Source organism: Dysidea avara, chromosome 12 (genome assembly GCF_963678975.1).
Source record: "Dysidea avara chromosome 12, odDysAvar1.4, whole genome shotgun sequence".
NCBI classification, from domain to species: Eukaryota; Metazoa; Porifera; class Demospongiae; order Dictyoceratida; family Dysideidae; genus Dysidea; species Dysidea avara.
In genome coordinates, this window is record NC_089283.1 from 9298874 (window position 1) to 9318989 (window position 20116).

At 36.3% G+C, this 20116-nt stretch overlaps 2 protein-coding genes across 2 annotated transcripts; one reads left to right on the forward strand and one right to left on the reverse strand.

The window, feature by feature from the left end:
* The first annotated feature begins 10546 nt into the window (after window positions 1-10546).
* LOC136240901 (uncharacterized) lies at window positions 10547-11519 on the forward strand. Its single transcript, XM_066031967.1, has 2 exons — window positions 10547-10665; window positions 10798-11519. The coding sequence occupies exons 1-2, from the start codon at window positions 10588-10590 to the stop codon at window positions 11410-11412; spliced, it is 693 nt and encodes a 230-aa protein (XP_065888039.1). The 5' UTR covers window positions 10547-10587; the 3' UTR covers window positions 11413-11519.
* Window positions 11520-17063: 5544 nt separating this feature from the next.
* On the reverse strand, window positions 17064-18052 carry LOC136240903 (uncharacterized). Its single transcript, XM_066031968.1, has 2 exons — window positions 17936-18052; window positions 17064-17789 (listed from the first exon to the last, which is right to left on the reverse strand). Exons 1-2 carry the CDS (start codon window positions 18011-18013, stop codon window positions 17175-17177), a joined length of 693 nt encoding a protein of 230 aa, XP_065888040.1. The 5' UTR covers window positions 18014-18052; the 3' UTR covers window positions 17064-17174.
* Window positions 18053-20116: the final 2064 nt, after the last annotated feature.

Below are 20116 nucleotides of genomic sequence, written 5' to 3' on the forward strand. Positions count from 1 at the left end.
ATATATAACTTTATTATAATGATGTATATAACACTGCCATTGAGAGAGAAACCATCATGAATGATGAAAATATTTCCAACAAACTGAAACAACAGTATAAGCATGTGAGTCCTCAGGCAACATGCTACCACAAATAGGACCACAAATGGAACTAATGTGAGCATGGCAAGGAAAATACAAAAATAAAATTATAGGCTACGATCTATATAAGCACTTTACATATTAGTGTTCCACTCTTTACAATCCCTCATTATTATTATTATTATTATTTGTTAAGGATGTAAAGGCAATGCCGGTGTATCCTCCATGAGTGTGTACATTGCATAAATTTACAAACAATCATACATATTATCTATAGTCTGTTCTTAAAGAATCAGAATTTACTACTTGATTTGGTAAATTGTTCCAATTATTGATCACTCTCACTGAAAATCAATTTCTTCAGTTGAGTATAATTGAAAACGCCTTGCCAGAAAAATTCTTCTATAGGCCAATATACTGGCAGAAGCAGCATCATCTAGACATTTCTTGATAGAAGACTTTGATGTACTCACTTCAGGGTGAACAAAATTTAATAACTGAAGCTGATTAAGCAGATTCTTGATTGTAGGTAGCTGGTAGTGGTCCAGCACTGATATCTCAATTGTTTCATATTAGTTGGGGATGTTAAGGCGGTCAAATTCAGCCAGCAACTGAAGATACTCGACTTTATTTTGTTTCCTGCTTCGGGTGGCCTGAGTATACTGAGCAGAGTCCAGAGGACAAGTTAATTCCAGTAGGGTGATAGATGGGCTCTGGGAATTGTATATCACACTGTCTGGATGGTGAAAAGTGATTAGAAGATCAGTTGGAATTGTTGTTTGGGGGGCATCATCAGCATAGAAATTTGGCAAATCAACATCATACACTTTGACAGATGAACTATCAGCAAGACCTCAGCAAATGTCGAGGCCAGGATGGAAAGTACTTGATTATGCCTGTGAGTACATCACTGTTGGTTTAAAGCAGTAGGACAACTGCTTAAAGCATGGGCTGTCGTGGGACGGTTTGAGTCACAAAACCAGCACTTTGCTTCACATTGAATTGACCCCTACTGTAAAGTATCAGACGAGGAAGGAGAGTTGACCATGATGGGAACCTCCCAATAGCTGATTCCAAGTTTTACAGGAATCTTCTAAATCAGCTTAGCCTTCAAGCCTGGACTGAACAGTCAGTGTCTATAAGTGATTTTTACATTGAGTTGTAGTATAGCTGTTCCCTCAACAGATGTTTAGCTTTGATATATAAGGATCGAGCTGATGGAAGTGTTGATAACTGTTTTTAACACTCGACAGGATGGAATAATCATTATCTTCTATTTGCATTGCAACATTGCCAAGCCACAACTGGAGGCCAAGTTCCTGAAGTCGTAGTTTGGGGAAGCACTGATACAAGCTAGTAAACTTAGTTTAGCTTCTCTTGAGACATGGATAATGCTTGGGCAACAAACTCCAAGATAATAGATTATAGCACTCCGGGGAAAATTCAGCCATTTCTTTATAGGAAACAAGTGGCAATAGACTCCAGTTTTAAAATTGACCAGCTGGAGACAACATCAACACACAGGTGAAAAATCGGAGCAATGAAATTACATAGTTTCTGTAAATCCATAGCTTATATATACTCTCCACAAATGGGGAGCGGATCAGTGGCAGTAAGCAAGTCAGTCACCATGCACTTGCTTGCAGCCTTCTTTGTAGCCACCTCCACAAATTATGGCAACATATTGTTTTGCTGCACACTTCACTCAAGTCACCTACACCGTTAATCAGTTAGTTTGTGTGTGAAAAATTATTGGGTTTAGCTAGCTATGCTTTGTCTATGCAAATCCAGTGTAGTCCACTGTAGCACATATTTATATATCAAAGAAAAATGCAGTCTCATAAGAGGATGACCTTAAGTATCTATATAGCTTTTTAGAGCTGACCTATTAGTTAATTAAGTCATGAAACACATATTATTTGGAACTTAGCTATTATTTACACATAAGATCTTAAATACCGGAGGTAAAAATATTGCCCCTATAATGAACTGGTCCTATTAATGAGGTCATTGAGTATGCTTTAGCTATCTTTGGGACCTAATTACAATGTGGTTTTTGTATAGAGGTAACAAGGTGATCTTTAAAAGATGGCCACAAAGCAAGGATTTTACTCTAGCATATAAATACATGTACATGTACATATACAGGTATGAAGATTTATTCATTTCCATTCCATTTGGTTTCCATTTCTACTAGCTGTTTCCAATAGTCCTGCAAGCCATTGCTTGCATCATGATCACATGGCATCTTTATAGTTGTAGTTAACCATACATGGTGGCTTTCATTAAAATCAAAAATGTGGGTGGGAGATCGAGAGATCATATACACTAGCCTATTATTCTGGCACGTATAATGCTATATAGCATATAATGGGTATGTTATTAGTGAGAAATGGATATCATTAAAAAAGATCAACATATAGCGATAGTACTCTGATTATAATAGTCTCACATAGCCATACCACTTCTTTCCTACAACAACACAATAGGAAAATGGTGATCTGTAGCCTGGTCAGTAATTCTATTAAAGCAGTCAGGTACATAACAGAGAGCTATTTACTTAATAGTCAAATTGACAGTTAAATGAATTATTTTTCAATGGTTAACTAGTAAACAATTGCTCCCAAGCCACAAGATATAAAGAAAGTGCAAAATTGTTATGCAAGTACTTGAGGCAAAAGTTGGAGCATACGTCTTAGCTAGCTAGTATAGCTATAGCTAATAGGTTAAATATTTAAGCACTGCAGCTGCATAGCACATGCAGGAAGCGGAAAATTTTGGGGGGCTATTGGGACTATAGCCCCCCCCCCCCCCCCCCCTTTCCTTTTAAACTAACACTTAGGCATCATAAACCAAATTCTACTGTTTAATCAAAAGCAGACATATTTCAGGAGCTACACATTATAGCAACACAAGTTATGTCTATATAAGTATACCTATTGTTTAACACTGCTTCAGAGAGGGGGTTCCTCCTTTTTCCTCAAGAATTCTTCAAGAAATGGTTCAATTGTGGGTTGTATCTCTATAGTTACAAAAGGTTTAATTGTGGGTTTCGTTTTATACACAGGGATTGCAGTTATTAATATTGTACAGTAGTAATACACAACTTCTCAATGGTGTAACCATGTGCAAACACTTTCAAATACAACTAGCACAAGGAGGCCATGCTATTATAATGTCATGAAATCCTAAAGTGCTAGTTGTAATATGGCTAACTGCTGAATTGCATGGTTGCGGTTGAAGGACTGCATCTCCATTGTTCACTTTATGAACAGTCTTACTCCCAAGAAGGATCCTAGGTTGGAGGCTCTGCACAAGGCCTACCTCTATCTAAAGGCATGACCAGATCAATCACAGAAGGGCATACAAAGTTTTTGGGAAAGATAATTGATGTCACCTTAAACTGGAACAGAAGGTGTAGTGTGTGTGTGTGTATGGTGTATCATTAAAACTGCATAGAATTATACTTCATTGCAGCCTTTTTTATAGCCACCACTTATTAATATGCTATTAAAATATGGACAGCCTGAATTTCCTTAACTAATTCAGTGCAAGCATGTATGTACACCATATGAAGGAACTGTATAGAACCTGCTGTTTCCTTAAACTGTAAAAGCCATCCATGCACAAACACTCAGCTATTAATAGCAATCTAAGAATAGTTTATCCCATATTTAGATGCAAGTACTGTGGTCAAGCTCACACTTTCAGGCACTACACAAGGGTTTCCTGTACTTAGCCTGTAATACTATAGTTATGATCTGACATTCTGGTCATCATGGGTTAGTGCATGACTAAAGAATGCTTGCCTGAGCAAATCCAGTGTTCTGAGTGTATGCAACAAACTAAGACACAACATGTAGCAGTTGTTTATATTGTATATTACTCTGAATGTGGTAGTTAGATCTAGACTACATTGTAGGTATGACCCATATATACAGCTTGATGATACAACTAAATAGGATACTGTTGACAGTAACCCGATCATGAGGTTAGATTAAAGGTATTGATAAGCAGTATCTCCTTGTAACCCCTTAATTCTATTATGTGTATTATACTACAGTATATACTACAATGACAATTCCTGCATTAAATTTTTGTCTGCGTAGAGTTTTAAAACAGATTACACTGATACATAATATACATATAAATCAGACAGTCAAGCACTACTGTGTCAGTGTGTCTACATGCACATAGAGACTAAGAGTCAATCTGGATGTCCACCATGATGTATTTGAAAGTGTACACTTCACCACGATCATCCTCTGAGTAGATATCCAAGTAGAGTCCATTATTTGCTTGCAGTTCTGAAGTGTAGTGACCTGAGGTAGTGTAGCTGCCTTCATAGGCAGTAGCAGTTACACAGCCACCCCATTTCTGCTTTGTACTGAAGAAAAGGTCAAACTCTTGTGGGACTGTATTATTTACATGTATTTTTGGTCCATTGGAATAGGATTTACAGCGAGTAAGTGTTTCCCCAGGTGTGCCTTCAAGATGAAAACATGGTTCATGGTAATAAGGGTAGCCATAGTTGCTCTTATCAGCAATAATAAACCCAATGGCCTTTTGTCCATCAGATAGAAGGACAATAAAGTCTGAATCATTTTCATTGGCAAATGCTGTGTCAATACCCAACTTTACTTCTGCAAACACATGGCCACCATCTGAGACATGCCCTTTAGGATGCAATCGAATAGAAAGTAACCGTTGAAATCGTGACTGTAAGTGGCACTGGAGTGATTTGTCAGCTAGTAATCCACAGTTTGGTACAATGCTCCCATGTGTAGCCAAATAGCTGAATAGTATCGTTTCTGTAAAAACAATTCTGTGATAATGGCCGGGGCTTAGCTACTGTAAGCTTTGAGTGTTAATACGTACATTGGCATATATAATCCTATAAATACAAACAGCAGCTATATATTAAAAGTAAAAATTATACATAGTTATATATACTCACATAAGCTTCAGTAGAGCTTGCAAGGAGCAGTGTGAAGCACACCAAAAGTTGAACTGGCCATGGACTTGAGATTGCCATTTGAAGAGGTTTTCACTTGTTCCTATGCACTTTAGTTGCATTTGCTTGTGAATGCCAAGTCGGTTGAGCTCTTTTTATATTGACAAGAAGCTATATGAAAACAACATGAGAATTATGTAAAAGAATTTTCCTTAAACAATTCACAGGAAACAGGTAGTGTGAGAATACATTGGGTGAGCTATGTTGACATAATAAAGTGGCTTCCTTAAAGACTAAAATTAATTATACTGAAACTAGTGACCTAGACTTCAGCTATTATAAAAGCTGTGATATATATGCACCACCAGCTATACCTGAACTTCCATTCATAATTTATAGCAATACTTCACTTTTGCATATTGTCTGTAGTGAAATTTAACTATACCATGCATAGCCACCATCTATGAAAATATATAGCTTGTAGATTTGCTTTGTAGTATATACAATATTGTTATGTGAGGCTTCTACATACCTAATTCCTAGCCTTGTGAAACATTGCTATACAATGTATTTGAAATCAACTGCTTAGCCTTACAACAATTTCAAGATCAAATTACTCAACAAGCTCATTACCGACTGTGGAACCTCCCATATCCGGACTTCTACTCATCCAAGTACCATCATTGTTCAGACTACCCAAATTAGTCACATGGCAAGTAGTCTATTGACAATAATGAATTTTAGGTTAAATGAGCACAAAGAGGAAGCATAAAGGTTCTGTTTACCTGTTTGGTGGCTTGCTTATTGTACTAATAATAACTACCACTTGGTTGCTAGGTAATAAAACAGTATTATAGCCCAAGGGGGAGAGACCATGAATGTTCTGTAGTGACTTTCGCCTTCACCCACTAAACTGTATAGTACAAACCAACAGCAATAATAGCATTTAAAACAGTTACTTTAGCATATTATTTATTAATTTATTTATTGTTACTGGGCAGACGGCAATTGCTGATGCGCTCAGGGGGCGATCAACACCCCAAAGAAATCACACATACACATAAAATATACAGCAAACAATTAGATAGACAATAAGTAACTAGTAAATGTATCTACGTTTTCTGATCTATGACAGATACTGGCAAACTGTTCCAATCTTTGATTGTTCTTTGAAATAAAGAATGCTGGTAATAACCAGACCGTGTACTGGGTTGGATAAAGTGATGACTGTGGTGGTGTCTGGTGGATCGTTGAGTTGGCAAGAAATATGGTGGAATGGATAATCCTGATAAGTCATTTCTTGGTTATGGACATTTTTTACAGTAGTATGTAGCAGACTGCCTTGACATCCATTGACAGCCAGACTGCCTGGATTGCCTATTATTCAGTATTATATTAGTGTCGGAATGTGTCAAAGTCTGATTCTGGTTTTGTTTCATCATATCCATTCCTGAAAAGATGCATCAAGAAGTGTGAAATTAGCATAGTATGCTAAATATATGCACTCTTGTCTGGATTAGTGTTGAATAACGAACTCACTATGACGTTGGAAACATTTTCATCATTTCCCGTTATTTGAATAAGGCTATTAACTAACCTAATTAGCAATCTGGAAATATAGCTAAATAGTCATCCCAGGCATATATAAATGACCAGAAGTAAAGGCACCCAGATTCAAATCTTTGAATAGTCAGTTGAAAAGATAGGTGACTACCTTTTGAGTACATTTTTTTGCTTCTCAATGATCAGAGTAAGTGCACTCTATCTTGATCATGTTTGTTATATCTCCTTAATCACAAAAAGTCTGTGCTACAATGATCAGCCTATCTGCACACTGATTCTTAAGTACCTAGTTTATAGTGCAGGCATGACAGAAAATCACACTTGCAATTTTTGAAATTGGTCATAACTTTGCACCACTTCTTCCAATCTGTACACAACTTAGAAGATAATGGATGTAATAGATAATGGATCTAATGTGTAAGTGTGATTAGTCTAGTTACTCATTTATGTATCACTTGCAATGTCAGCTTTCCTTATTCTTGTAATATGTTTATATGCAAAGTCTCTTCCTCATTATGTTTAAGTCATCAGTACATTTAGTGTATGAGGAAATGTTATTGATGTGCATGCATCAATACACTATACTATAGTCAAGGCTTCATCCAGCCCCATACAGTAAAGTAACGTGCTTTGAAACTTTCTGTTTCAATTTCCGTTTCCATTTTCTGCACTACTCATTTTCCTCGCCATGAAGTAGCACACAGTGAAATGGTAACTTCATTTCGTAACTATGACATACGTACAACGTAAATTAATCTAGTGACAATATCAAGTACATGTGCATGTATACTAGTGGAATTAAATTATAGTTATATCACAGTAGCAGTAGAATATCATATAATATAGTCATTGTCACAAGTCTGAGGCAAAACCGAGGACCCACCTGCAGTGTTAATAATTAAGATATTCTACGTATGCTGTGGTGTAACTGGCTTATATGACTGTGGGCACTTTGATGTATTGTATAGCTTCCATAAACACATTATGCTGGCACTATAATATTATTTTGATTGTCAACATTGCATATTGGTATTTAACACCTTACTGGACAATATGGTAGATATTGTCTGGACAGTAACTAACATATTGTCCAAGTATACTCTTCGAAGTATGACTTCTAATCACTAGAAAATAAGTTTTAGGGGCCCAGCTATGAAATGTACGCAGTAGTAGTGAAACAAGAGATACAAATGATGGTAGCCATGTGAACATTGGCATGTTAGCTACCATCATTTTTTCAATGCCATGCAAAGTAGGGATTTTTCCACATAGCTACCATCATTTATACACTATAATATCATTGGAACCCTTCCTTGCTGCTACACAATAACACCTTCACATATTAGTTTTGAAATATGTCAAGCAATTAGCCAATAGAATTAGTAGCTTGTATTACATTTGAAAACATTGTCAAGGTCCTTTGACAAATCTGTGTACTGGAAGCACATGTCCAATATAGTGATAGATGCTTCATGACATAACAACAATGTGGTTGCTTAGTAATAGACTCTAGATAATGGCATAGATGCCATAGCAATGCAATGGTTGCTGGGCATTGCAGGTTGTTTGGTTTTCTTGAACTTCTGTTGCCTATCTATGATTATCAGATACATTTATGATAAGATGGCTGGCTATGGTATTCTGGATTAATATTACCTCACAATGGAAATAGAGTGCTTGGCTTTGCCTCGTACATTGTGCATGTAGTTTTAATTTGTTGACATGATAAATTGTTCAAATTATGCAATTAATATTGTACCAGCAATAATGATTTGCCAGAACACCCAGCACTGTTATAATATAATGATATATATTAAGTAATTTCGTGACACTATCAAGTGCATAGCAATCAATTAGAGCATTTCATGACCAACTAGTATCCAGGAAAACTATGGCATCATAACATATTTCATCGCTATAATGAAAATGCACATGAATCTATACTCATTCACCTTTTCTGTGTCAGCTTTCCTTATGTGTTTACAATATCTCTTCCTCATCACTCTTAAGTCATCAGTCTGTGTTTGTTGGTGAGGAAGAAATTGTGCAATTATATATACATATAAATGATTAAGCTTATAATATTATTTCACTTGGTACCACAAAAATACCATATTTCATGATATTTCATGACATAAAAATAAGACGGTGGAGCATCCCTTAGCTAATAGTCATGTTTTGTACCTAGGGGTGCGTTGTCTGCTGTTATAGTTTGATCTTTCGGAGGTGGTATTTTAGGTGGGGTGGCCATTAGATGTGTAGCATGGCAATGAAATTCAGATTGAATTTTATCTTTCTGTTTTCCATTTAGTGATGTATTTTTCAAGTTAGCATTTCACCTGATAACCTTAAAAAGCATGCATACAATGACTGCAGTTAGAAGTTTATGAGTAGGGTCAATTATGGTTGAGATAATATCAAATTAAGCCTCTAAACCACATAATTTGAACTGACATGATGAAAATAAATGAGTAACACTTCATGTTTACTTGGGCTGGGAGATAATTTAGATAAAAGATTATTGTGATGCATAACTTATGGAGATAAAGATAATGATTTCACTATCAAGATAATAGCATATATATTATGTCTGCAATCTACTGTGTATCGAGTCAACAGCAGTCAGGTTACCATTAGGCTTGTGTAAAAGTGTCAAACTAGTTGGGGAATTACTTTTGTTGAGATAGTATCGATTATCAAGATAAAATGTTTTTCATTTATCGATGATACAAGTTTTGCTACTATTACACAGCCCTATAGCTATTGTCTACAACAATGCTTCATTCAGTTCTGCATGCATATTTCACTGTAAGAGAGAGATGATCTATACGGTACCTTAATTCTGTCAAGATTACATGTATATGGTTTATGCATGTATCATCAAGCTGTATACATGGATCATACCTACATTGTAGCCTACCACATTCAGAGTAATATACAATGTAAGCAACTGCCACATGTTGTGTCTTAGTTGGGATAAACTATTCTTAGATTGCTATTATTAGTAATAGCTGAGTGCTTGTACATGTATGGCTTTCTAGTTTAAGGAAACAGCTGTGGGTTTTATACAGTTCCTAGCTTCATATGGTGTACATATGCTTGCATTGCAGTAGTAAAGGAAACTCAGCATGTACACATTTAATTTAAAAGTTGAGTATGAATACAAGCCGATGCATTTAAGATCCTCCACACCACTCAACAGCATTTCTTATACACCCACCCTACACACTTCATCCTCCTAAATTGTCTTTGCAAAATCACAACTGATCTGCAGTACTTAATGATATTATTGTTGTGAAGATTTTTGTGCTAGTATGTTATATGATACTTCCATTAGCTAACTGCAAGGAATACACAGAAGAGACATAATATTATATTGTAGCCATAATTGTCAGTATAGCTATCTCCTATAGTTTCATTTGTTATACTGTTTAATTTCCCTTAACAAACTATTGTGCAATTATTATATTGTGCATAATACATAATTGTGCTTGTGTAGACTATGAGGGAGCATTTATCATTTATATTTGGTTTTTACCAGTGTCCATACTGCCACCCACATGCATGATTTAGTCAGATTTACTAGCTTATACTATTATAGTTCCAATCACCAAACAAATTTAGCTGAGGGAATAATCTATTGTTACTTCCAGCACTCTGCACATAGCTAACATCAAAATATTAATAGCTATAGATTTTCAAACAGTAATTATAATATTTCAGATACTGCTGACAGTACATATTGTAGCTTCTAAGCTTTATGGAGCAAGAAACAGCTGGCTGAAGTCTAGTTCACCAGTTTCTTTATTATGTCAACATAACTCACCCAACACTACCTGTTTCCTGTGACTTGTTTAAGGAAAATGCTTTTACATGATTCTCATGCTGTTTTCTTATAGCTTCTTGTCAATATAAAAAGAGCTCAACTAACTCAGCATTCACAAGCAAACACAACTAAAGTGTGTAGGAACAAGTGAAAACCTCTTCAAATGGCAATCTCAAGTCCATGGCCAGTTCAACTTTTGGTGTGCTTCACACTACTCCTTGCAAGTTCTGCTGAAGCTTATGTGAGTATAACTACATATACACCAAGTATATAACTGTTGTTTGTGTTTTGTAGGGATTATGTATGCTAATGTTGTATATATTTACAGTATAGCTAATAAGCCCTGGCCATTATCACAGAATTGTTTTTACAGAAACGATACTATTCAGCTGAATATTTGGCTACACATGGAAGCATTGCACCAAACTGTGGATTACTAGCTGACAAATCACTCCAGTGCCACTTACAGTCACGATTTCAACGGTTACTTTCTATTCAATTGTATCCTAAAGGGCATGTCTCAGATGGTGGCCATGTGTTTGCAGAAGTGAAGTTGGGTATTGACACAGCATTTGCCAATGAAAATGATTCAGACTTTGTTGTCCTTCTATCTGATGGACAAAAGGCCATTGGGTTTATTATTGCTGATAAGAGCAACTATGACTACCCTTATTACCATGAACCATGTTTTCATCTTGAAGGCACACCTGGGGAAACACTTACTCGCCGTAAATCCTATTCCAATGGACCAAAAATACATGTAAATAATACAGTCCCACAAGAGTTTGACTTTTACTTCAGTACAAAGCAGAAATGGGGTGGCTGTGTAACTGCTACTGCCTATGAAGGCAGCTACACTACCTCAGGTCACTACACTTCGGAGCTGCAAGCAAATAATGGACTCTACTTGGATATCTACTCAGAGGATGATCTTGGTGAAATGTACACTTTCAAATACATCACGGTGGACATCCAGATTGACTCTTAGTCTCTATGTGCATGTAGACACACTAACACAGTAGTGTTTGACTGTCTGATTTATATGTATATTATGTATCAGTGTAATCTGTCTTTAGTTGAATTTCATAATTAATGCAGACAATACTTAATTCAGGAATTATAAAATTGAGGGGTCACATATAATACTTCCTATCAATGCCTTCACCTATAGTTAGTTTCAGCCTAATGTCATTTTACTATCAACAATCCTATTAGTGGTGAAGTTCAACTGTACCATGCATAGCCACCACGTTTGAAAATAAATTATATAGCTAGAAGCATTGCTATAATTTGCTTTGTAGCATACCAAGAAAACATCCTGACCACCTGGCAGACTCCTGTAAGTATATGAATGTTAATTGGATGACTGCAGGTTTGAGGCTGCCCAAGTCCTGACATGGATTTTTCTCCTTTCTCCACCTTTTCAAACATATGTTTATGTAACAACTTTAAACTGGCTAGTGTTCTACAGATCTTCAGCACTTGTGCTGCAAAAGCCTTAATATGTAAATAAAAAGTATGTAAGATTGTTATGTAAGGCTTTTATTTCAAAACCTAACTCCCAATGATCTCTCCTGTTCAGCCATGCTGCTTTACAATATTCTTATATATTCTGAAATCAACTACAACAATATCATGACTGCATGTTGATTGCTCTGTACTGATGTTATACCTGTGCAAAAAACTAACTTTTGAGATAAGCTGTAGAAAAGGGTGCGATCCTCAAAGTCCTGTGTGAAAAAAAGTTGTGAAGTCATTTGTGGTGCATGGCCAAAAAAGGCTGCAATGAAGTATAACTCTATGCAGTTTTAATGGTACACCCTGGCTATTATGAATACATATACACCTGCACTCCTTCTTTCCATCTACCATCAGACGGAACACCCTCTCAGAAGAAATTGTTAATTCCCCAGATTTTGATCATTTTAAAACACTTTTAGAAATTCATCTATTATTAGGTCAATTAAATGTTTACATTTAGCTATCATATACAAGATAATGCTATAGAGCATACATATTAGCAGACAAATATTTTCATTCCACTATGAACAGGTTCTAATAGTTCTTGCATGACAACAAAAACAAGTGAAGTCACATGTACAAGATTTTGACCAATTGAATTGTTCCATTTTTGAATTTCAAACTGTAAATTACCGCACGTGATTTCCACTTTCAATTTTTGTCATGCAAGAGCTGTAATCTGTAGCATGCTAGTGCTTGCACGTGATTCCAATCGCAAAAATAACACTGATTCGGGTTCTAGTCGGTAATTCATTAAGTTGCCTTTTGTAAGTCAGGTGGTCAGAATTAAGATATTTGTAGTAAAAGAATCTACGTCAACCAGATCCAATGGCAGATACAGGATGGGGCGTTTGGGGTTCCCCTCTCCCTCTCTTTGTGAAGGAGCTGTACTTCTTTTGATTGAAACACTAAAGCTTGTCAATCCTAATTAATGAATAATATATAACTTTATTATAATGATGTATATAATACTGCCATTGAGAGAGAAACCATCATGAATGATGAAAATATTTCCAACAAACTGAAACAACAGTATAAGCATGTGAGTCCTCAGGCAACATGCTACCACAAATAGGACCACAAATGGAACTAATGTGAGCATGGCAAGGAAAATACAAAAATAAAATTATAGGCTACGATCTATATAAGCGCTTTACCTATTAGTGTTCCACTCTTTACAATCCCTTATTATTATTATTATTATTATTATTATTATTTGTTAAGGATGTAAAGGCAATGCCGGTGTATCCTCCATGAGTGTGTGCATTGCGTAAATTTACAAACAATCATACATATTATCTATAGTCTGTTCTTAAAGAATCAGAATTTACTACTTAATTTGGTAAATTGTTCCAATTATTGATCACTCTCACTGAAAATCAATTTCTTCAGTTGAGTATAATTGAAAACGCCTTGCCAGAAAAATTCTTCTATAAGCCAATATACTGGCAGAAGCAGCATCATCTAGACATTTCTTGATAGAAGACTTTGATGTACTCACTTCAGGGTGAACAAAATTTAATAACTGAAGCTGATTAAGCAGATTCTTGATTGTAGGTAGCTGGTAGTGGTCCAGCACTGATATCTCAATTGTTTCATATTAGTTGGGGATGTTAAGGCGGTCAAATTCAGCCAGCAACTGAAGATACTCGACTTTATTTTGTTTCCTGCTTCGGGTGGCCTGAGTATACTGAGCAGAGTCCAGAGGACAAGTTAATTCCAGTAGGGTGATAGATGGGCTCTGGGAATTGTATATCACACTGTCTGGATGGTGAAAAGTGATTAGAAATCAGTTGGAATTGTTGTTTGGGGGGCATCACAGCATAGAAATTTGGCAAATCAACATCATACACTTTGACAGATGAACTATCAGCAAGACCTCAGCAAATGTCGAGGCCAGGATGGAAAGTACTTGATTATGCCTGTGAGTACATCACTGTTGGTTTAAAGCAGTAGGACAACTGCTTAAAGCATGGGCTGTCGTGGGACGGTTTGAGTCACAAAACCAGCACTTTGCTTCACATTGAATTGACCCCCACTGTAAAGTATCAGACGAGGAAGGAGAGTTGACCATGATGGGAACCTCCCAATAGCTGATTCCAAGTTTTACAGGAATCTTCTAAATCAGCTTAGCCTTCAAGCCTGGACTGAACAGTCAGTGTCTGTAAGTGATTTTTACATTGAGTTGTAGTATAGCTGTTCCCTCAACAGATGTTTAGCTTTGATATATAAGGATCGAGCTGATGAAAGTGTTGATAACTGTTTTTAACACTCGACAAGATGGAATAATCTATTTGCATTGCAACATTGCCAAGCCACAACTGGAGGCCAAGTTCCTGAAGTCATATTTTGGGGAAGCACTGACACAAGCTAGTAAACTTAGTTTAGCTTCTCTTGAGACATGGATAATGCTTGGGTAACAAACTCCAAGATAATAGATTATAGCACTCCGGGGAAAATTCGGCCATTTCTTTATAGGAAACGAGTGGCAATAGACTCCAGTTTTAAAATTGACCAGCTGGAGACAGCATCAACACACAGGTGAAAAATCGGAGCAATGAAATTACATAGTTTCTGTAAATCCATAGCTTATATATACTCTCCACAAATGGGGAACGAATCAGTGGCAGTAAGCAAGTCAGTCACCATGCACTTGCTTGCAGCCTTCTTTGTAGCCACCTCCACAAATTATGGCAACATATTTTTTTGCTGCACACTTCACTCAAGTCACCTACACCGTTAATCAGTTAGTTTGTGTGTGAAAAATTATTGGGTTTAGCTAGCTATGCTTTGTCTATGCAAATCCAGTGTAGTCCGCTGTAGTACTTATTTATACATCAAAGAAAAATGCAGTCTCATAAGAGGATGACCTTAAGTATCTATATAGCTTTTTAGAGCTGACCTATTAGTTAATTAAGTCATGAAACACATATTTGGAACTTAGCTATTATTTACAAATAAGATCTTAAATACCGGAGGTAAAAATATTGCCCCTATAATGAACTGGTCCTATTAATGAGGTCATTGAGTATGCTTTTGCTATCTTTGGGACCTAATTACAATGTGGTTTTTGTATAGAGGTAACAAGGTGATCTTTAAAAGATGGCCACAAAGCAAGGGTTTTACTCTAGCATATACATGTACATGTACATATACAGGTATGAAGATTTATTCATTTCCATTCCATTTGGTTTCCATTTCTACTAGCTGTTTCCAATAGTCCTGCAAGCCATTGCTTTCATCATGATCACATGGCATCTTTATAGTTGTAGTTAACCATACATGGTGGCTTTCATTAAAATCAAAAATGTGGGTGGGAGATCGAGAGATCATATACACTAGCCTATTATTCTGGCACGTATAATGCTATATAGCATATAATGGGTATGTTATTAGTGAGAAATGGATATCATTAAAAAAAGATCAACATATAGCGATAGTACTCTGATTATAATAGTCTCACATAGCCATACCACTTCTTTCCTACAACAACACAATAGGAAAATGGTGATCTGTAGCCTGGTCAGTAATTCTATTAAAGCAGTCAGGTACATAACAGAGAGCTATTTACTTAATAGTCAAATTGACAGTTAAATGAATTATATTTCAATGGTTAACTAGTAAACAATTGCTCCCAAGCCACAAGATATAAAGAAAGTGCAAAATTTTTATGCAAGTACTTGAGGCAAAAAGTTGGAGCATACGTCTTAGCTAGCTGGTATAGCTATAACTAATAGGTTAAATATTTAAGCACTGCAGCTGCATAGCACATGCAGGCAGGGGCAAATTTTGGGGGGCTATTGGGACTGTAGCCCCCCCCCCCCCCCCCCCCCCCCCCCTTTCCTTTTAAACTAACACTTAGGCATCATAAACCAAATTCTACTGTTTAATCAAAAGCAGACATATTTCAGGAGCTACACATTACTAGCAACACAAGTTATGCCTATATAAGTATACCTATTGTTTAACACTGCTCCAGAGAGGGGGTTCCTCCTTTTTCCTCAAGAATTCTTCAAGAAATGGTTCAATTGTGGGTTGTATCTCTATAGTTACAAAAGGTTTAATTGTGGGTTTCATTTTATACACAGGGATTGCAGTTATTAATATTGTACAGTAGTAATACACAACTTCTCAATGGTGTAACCATGTACAAACACTTTCAAATACAACTAGCACAAGGAGGCCATGCTATTATAATGTCATGAAATCCTAAAGTGCTAGTTATAATATGACTAACTGCTGAATTGCATGGTTGCGGTTGAAGGACTGCATCTCCATTGTTCACTTTATGAACAGTCTTACTCCCAAGAAGGATCCTAGGTTGGAGGCTCTGCACAAGGCCTACCTCTATCTAAAGGCATGACCAGATCAATCACAGAAGGACATACAAAGTTTTTGGGAAAGATAATTGATGTCACCTTAAATTGGAACAGAAGGTGTAGTGTGTGTGTGTGTGTAATGGCCAGGGTGTATCATTAAAACTGCATAGAATTATACTTCATTGCAGCCTTTTTTATAGCCACCACTTATTAATATGCTATTAAAATATGGACAGCCTGAATTTCCTTAACTAATTCAGTGCAAGCATGTATGTACACCATATGAAGGAACTGTATAGAACCTGCTGTTTCCTTAAACTGTAAAAGCCATCCATGCACAAACACTCAGCTATTAATAGCAATCTAAGAATAGTTTATCCCATATTTAGATGCAAGTACTGTGGTCAAGCTCACACTTTCAGGCACTACACAAGGGTTTCCTGTACTTAGCCTGTAATACTATAGTTATGATCTGACATTCTGGTCATCATGGGTTAGTGCATGACTAAAGAATGCTTGCCTGAGCAAATCCAGTGTTCTGAGTGTATGCAACAAACTAAGACACAACATGTAGCAGTTGTCTATATTGTATATTACTCTGAATGTGGTAGTTAGATCTAGACTACATTGTAGGTATGACCCATATATACAGCTTGATGATACAACTAAATAGGATACTGTTGACAGTAACCTGATCATGAGGTTAGATTAAGGTATTGATAAGCAGTATCTCCTTGTAACCCCTTAATTCTATTATGTGTATTATACTACAGTATATACTACAATGACAATTCCTGCATTAAATTTTTGTCTGCATAGAGTTTTAAAACAGATTACACTGATACATATTATACATATAAATCAGACAGTCAAGCACTACTGTGTCAGTGTGTCTACATGCACTTAGAGACTAAGAGTCAATCTGGATGTCCACCATGATGTATTTGAAAGTGTACACTTCACCACGATCATCCTCTGAGTAGATATCCAAGTAGAGTCCATTATTTGCTTGCAGTTCTGAAGTGTAGTGACCTGAGGTAGTGTAGCTGCCTTCATAGGCAGTAGCAGTTACACAGCCACCCCATTTCTGCTTTGTACTGAAGGAAAGGTCAAACTCTTGTGGGACTGTATTATTTACATGTATTTTTGGTCCATTGGAATAGGCTTTACGGCGAGTAAGTGTTTCCCCAGGTGTGCCTTCAAGATGAAGACATGGTTCATGGTAATAAGGGTAGTCATAGTTGCTCTTATCAGCAATAATAAACCCAATGGCTTTTTGTCCATCAGATAGAAGGACAACAAAGTCTGAATCATTTTCATTGGCAAATGCTGTGTCAATACCCAACTTTACTTCTGCAAACACATGGCCACCATCTGAGACATGCCCTTTAGGATACAATTGAATAGAAAGTAACCGTTGAAATCGTGACTGTAAGTGGCACTGGAGTGATTTGTCAGCTAGTAATCCACAGTTTGGTGCAATGCTCCCATGTGTAGCCAAATATTCAGCTGAATAGTATCGTTTCTGTAAAAACAATTCTGTGATAATGGCCGGGGCTTAGCTACTGTAAGCTTTGAGTGTTAATACGTACATTGGCATACATAATCCTATAAATACAAACAGCAGCTATATATTAAAAGTAAAAATTATACATAGTTATATATACTCACATAAGCTTCAGTAGAACTTGCAAGGAGCAGTGTGAAGCACACCAAAAGTTGAACTGGCCATGGACTTGAGATTGCCATTTGAAGAGGTTTTCACTTGTTCCTATGCACTTTAGTTGCGTTTGCTTGTGAATGCCAAGTCGGTTGAGCTCTTTTTATATTGACAAGAAGCTATATGAAAACAACATGAGAATTATGTAAAAGAATTTTCCTTAAACAATTCACAGGAAACAGGTAGTGTGAGAATACATTGGGTGAGCTATGTTGACATAATAAAGTGGCTTCCTTAAAGACTAAATTATACTGAAACTAGTGACCTAGACTTCAGCCAGCTACGTATAACAGTTTTTCTTGATCCGTAAGTATTATAAAAGCTGTGATATATATGTACCACCAGCTATACCTGAACTTCCATTCATAATTTATAGCAACACTTCACTTTAAATTTGTATATTGTCTGTAGTGAAATTTAACTATACCATGCATAGCCGCCATCTATGAAAATATATAGCTTGTAGATTTGCTTTGTAGTATATACAATATTGTCATGTGAGGCTTCTACATACCTAATTCCTAGCCTTGTGAAACATTGCTATACAATGTATTTGAAATCAACTGCTTAGCCTTACAACATTTTCAAGATCAAATTACTCAACAAGCTCATTACCGACTGTGGAACCTCCCATATCCGGACTTCTACTCATCCAAGTACCATCATTGTTCAGACTACCCAAATTAGTCACATGGCAAGTAGTCTATTGACAATAATGAATTTTAGGTTAGATGAGCACAAAGAGGAAGCATAAAGGTTCTGTTTACCTGTTTGGTGGCTTGCTTATTGTACTAATAATAACTACCACTTGGTTGCTAGGTAATAAAACAGTATTATAGCCCAAGGGGGAGAGACCATGAATGTTCTGTAGTGACTTTCGCCTTCACCCACTAAACTGTATAGTACAAACCAACAGCAATAATAGTATTTAAAACAGTTACTTTAGCATATTATTTATTTATTTATTGTTACTGGGCAGACGGCAATTGCCGATGCACTCAGGGGGCGATCAACACCCCAAAGAAATCACACATACACATAAAATATACAGCAAACAATTAGATAGACAATAAGTAACTAGTAAATGTATCTATGTTTTCTGATCTATGACAGATACTGGCAAACTGTTCCAATCTTTGATTGTTCTTTGAAAGAAAGAATGCTGGTAATAACCAGACCGTGTACTGGGTTGGATAAAGTGATGACTGTGGTGGTGTCTGGTGGATCGTTGAGTTGGCAAGAAATATGGTGGAATGGATAATCCTGATAAGTCATTTCTTGGTTATGGACATTTCTGACAGTAGTATGTAGCAGACTGCCTTGACATCCATTGACAGCCAGACTGCCTGGATTGCCTATTATTCAGTATTATATTAGTGTCGGAATGTGTCAAAGTCTGATTCTGGTTTTGTTTCATCATATCCATTCCTGAAAAGATGCATCAAGAAGTGTGAAATTAGCATAGTATGCTAAATATATGCACTCTTGTCTGGATTAGTGTTGAATAACGAAATCACTATGACGTTGGAAACATTTTCATTATTTCCCGTTATTTGAATAAGGCTATTAACAAACCTAATTAGCAATCTGGAAATATAGCTAAATAGTCATCCCAGGCATATATAAATGACCAGAAGTAAAGGCACCCAGATTCAAATCTTTGAATAGTCAGTTGAAAAGATAGGTGACTACCTTTTGAGTACATTTTTTTGCTTCTCAATGATCAGAGTAAGTACACTCACTGCTTGAAGTTTCTTAGTTTACTAGAGTGGTATACCCCCAGTATATGGAACAGTTAATTGTTTGGAATTTTAGTAGCTTTTCAGTAAACCTGCATTCACTGATGTTTACTGAGAGTTTAAAACTTAGTAAAACAATTATGTTCCATATACTTAAAGTTACTGACATTTTACTATCAGTATAACTGGGTACAACTACAGTAAAGCAGCTTAACAAATTAGTAAACTAAGAACCTTCAAGCAGTGCTCTATCTTGATCATGTTTGTTATATCTCCTTAATCACAAAAAGTCTGTGCTACAATGATCAGCCTATCTGCACACTGATTCTTAAGTACCTAGTTTATAGTGCAGGCATGACAGAAAATCACACTTGCAATTTTTGAAATTGGTCA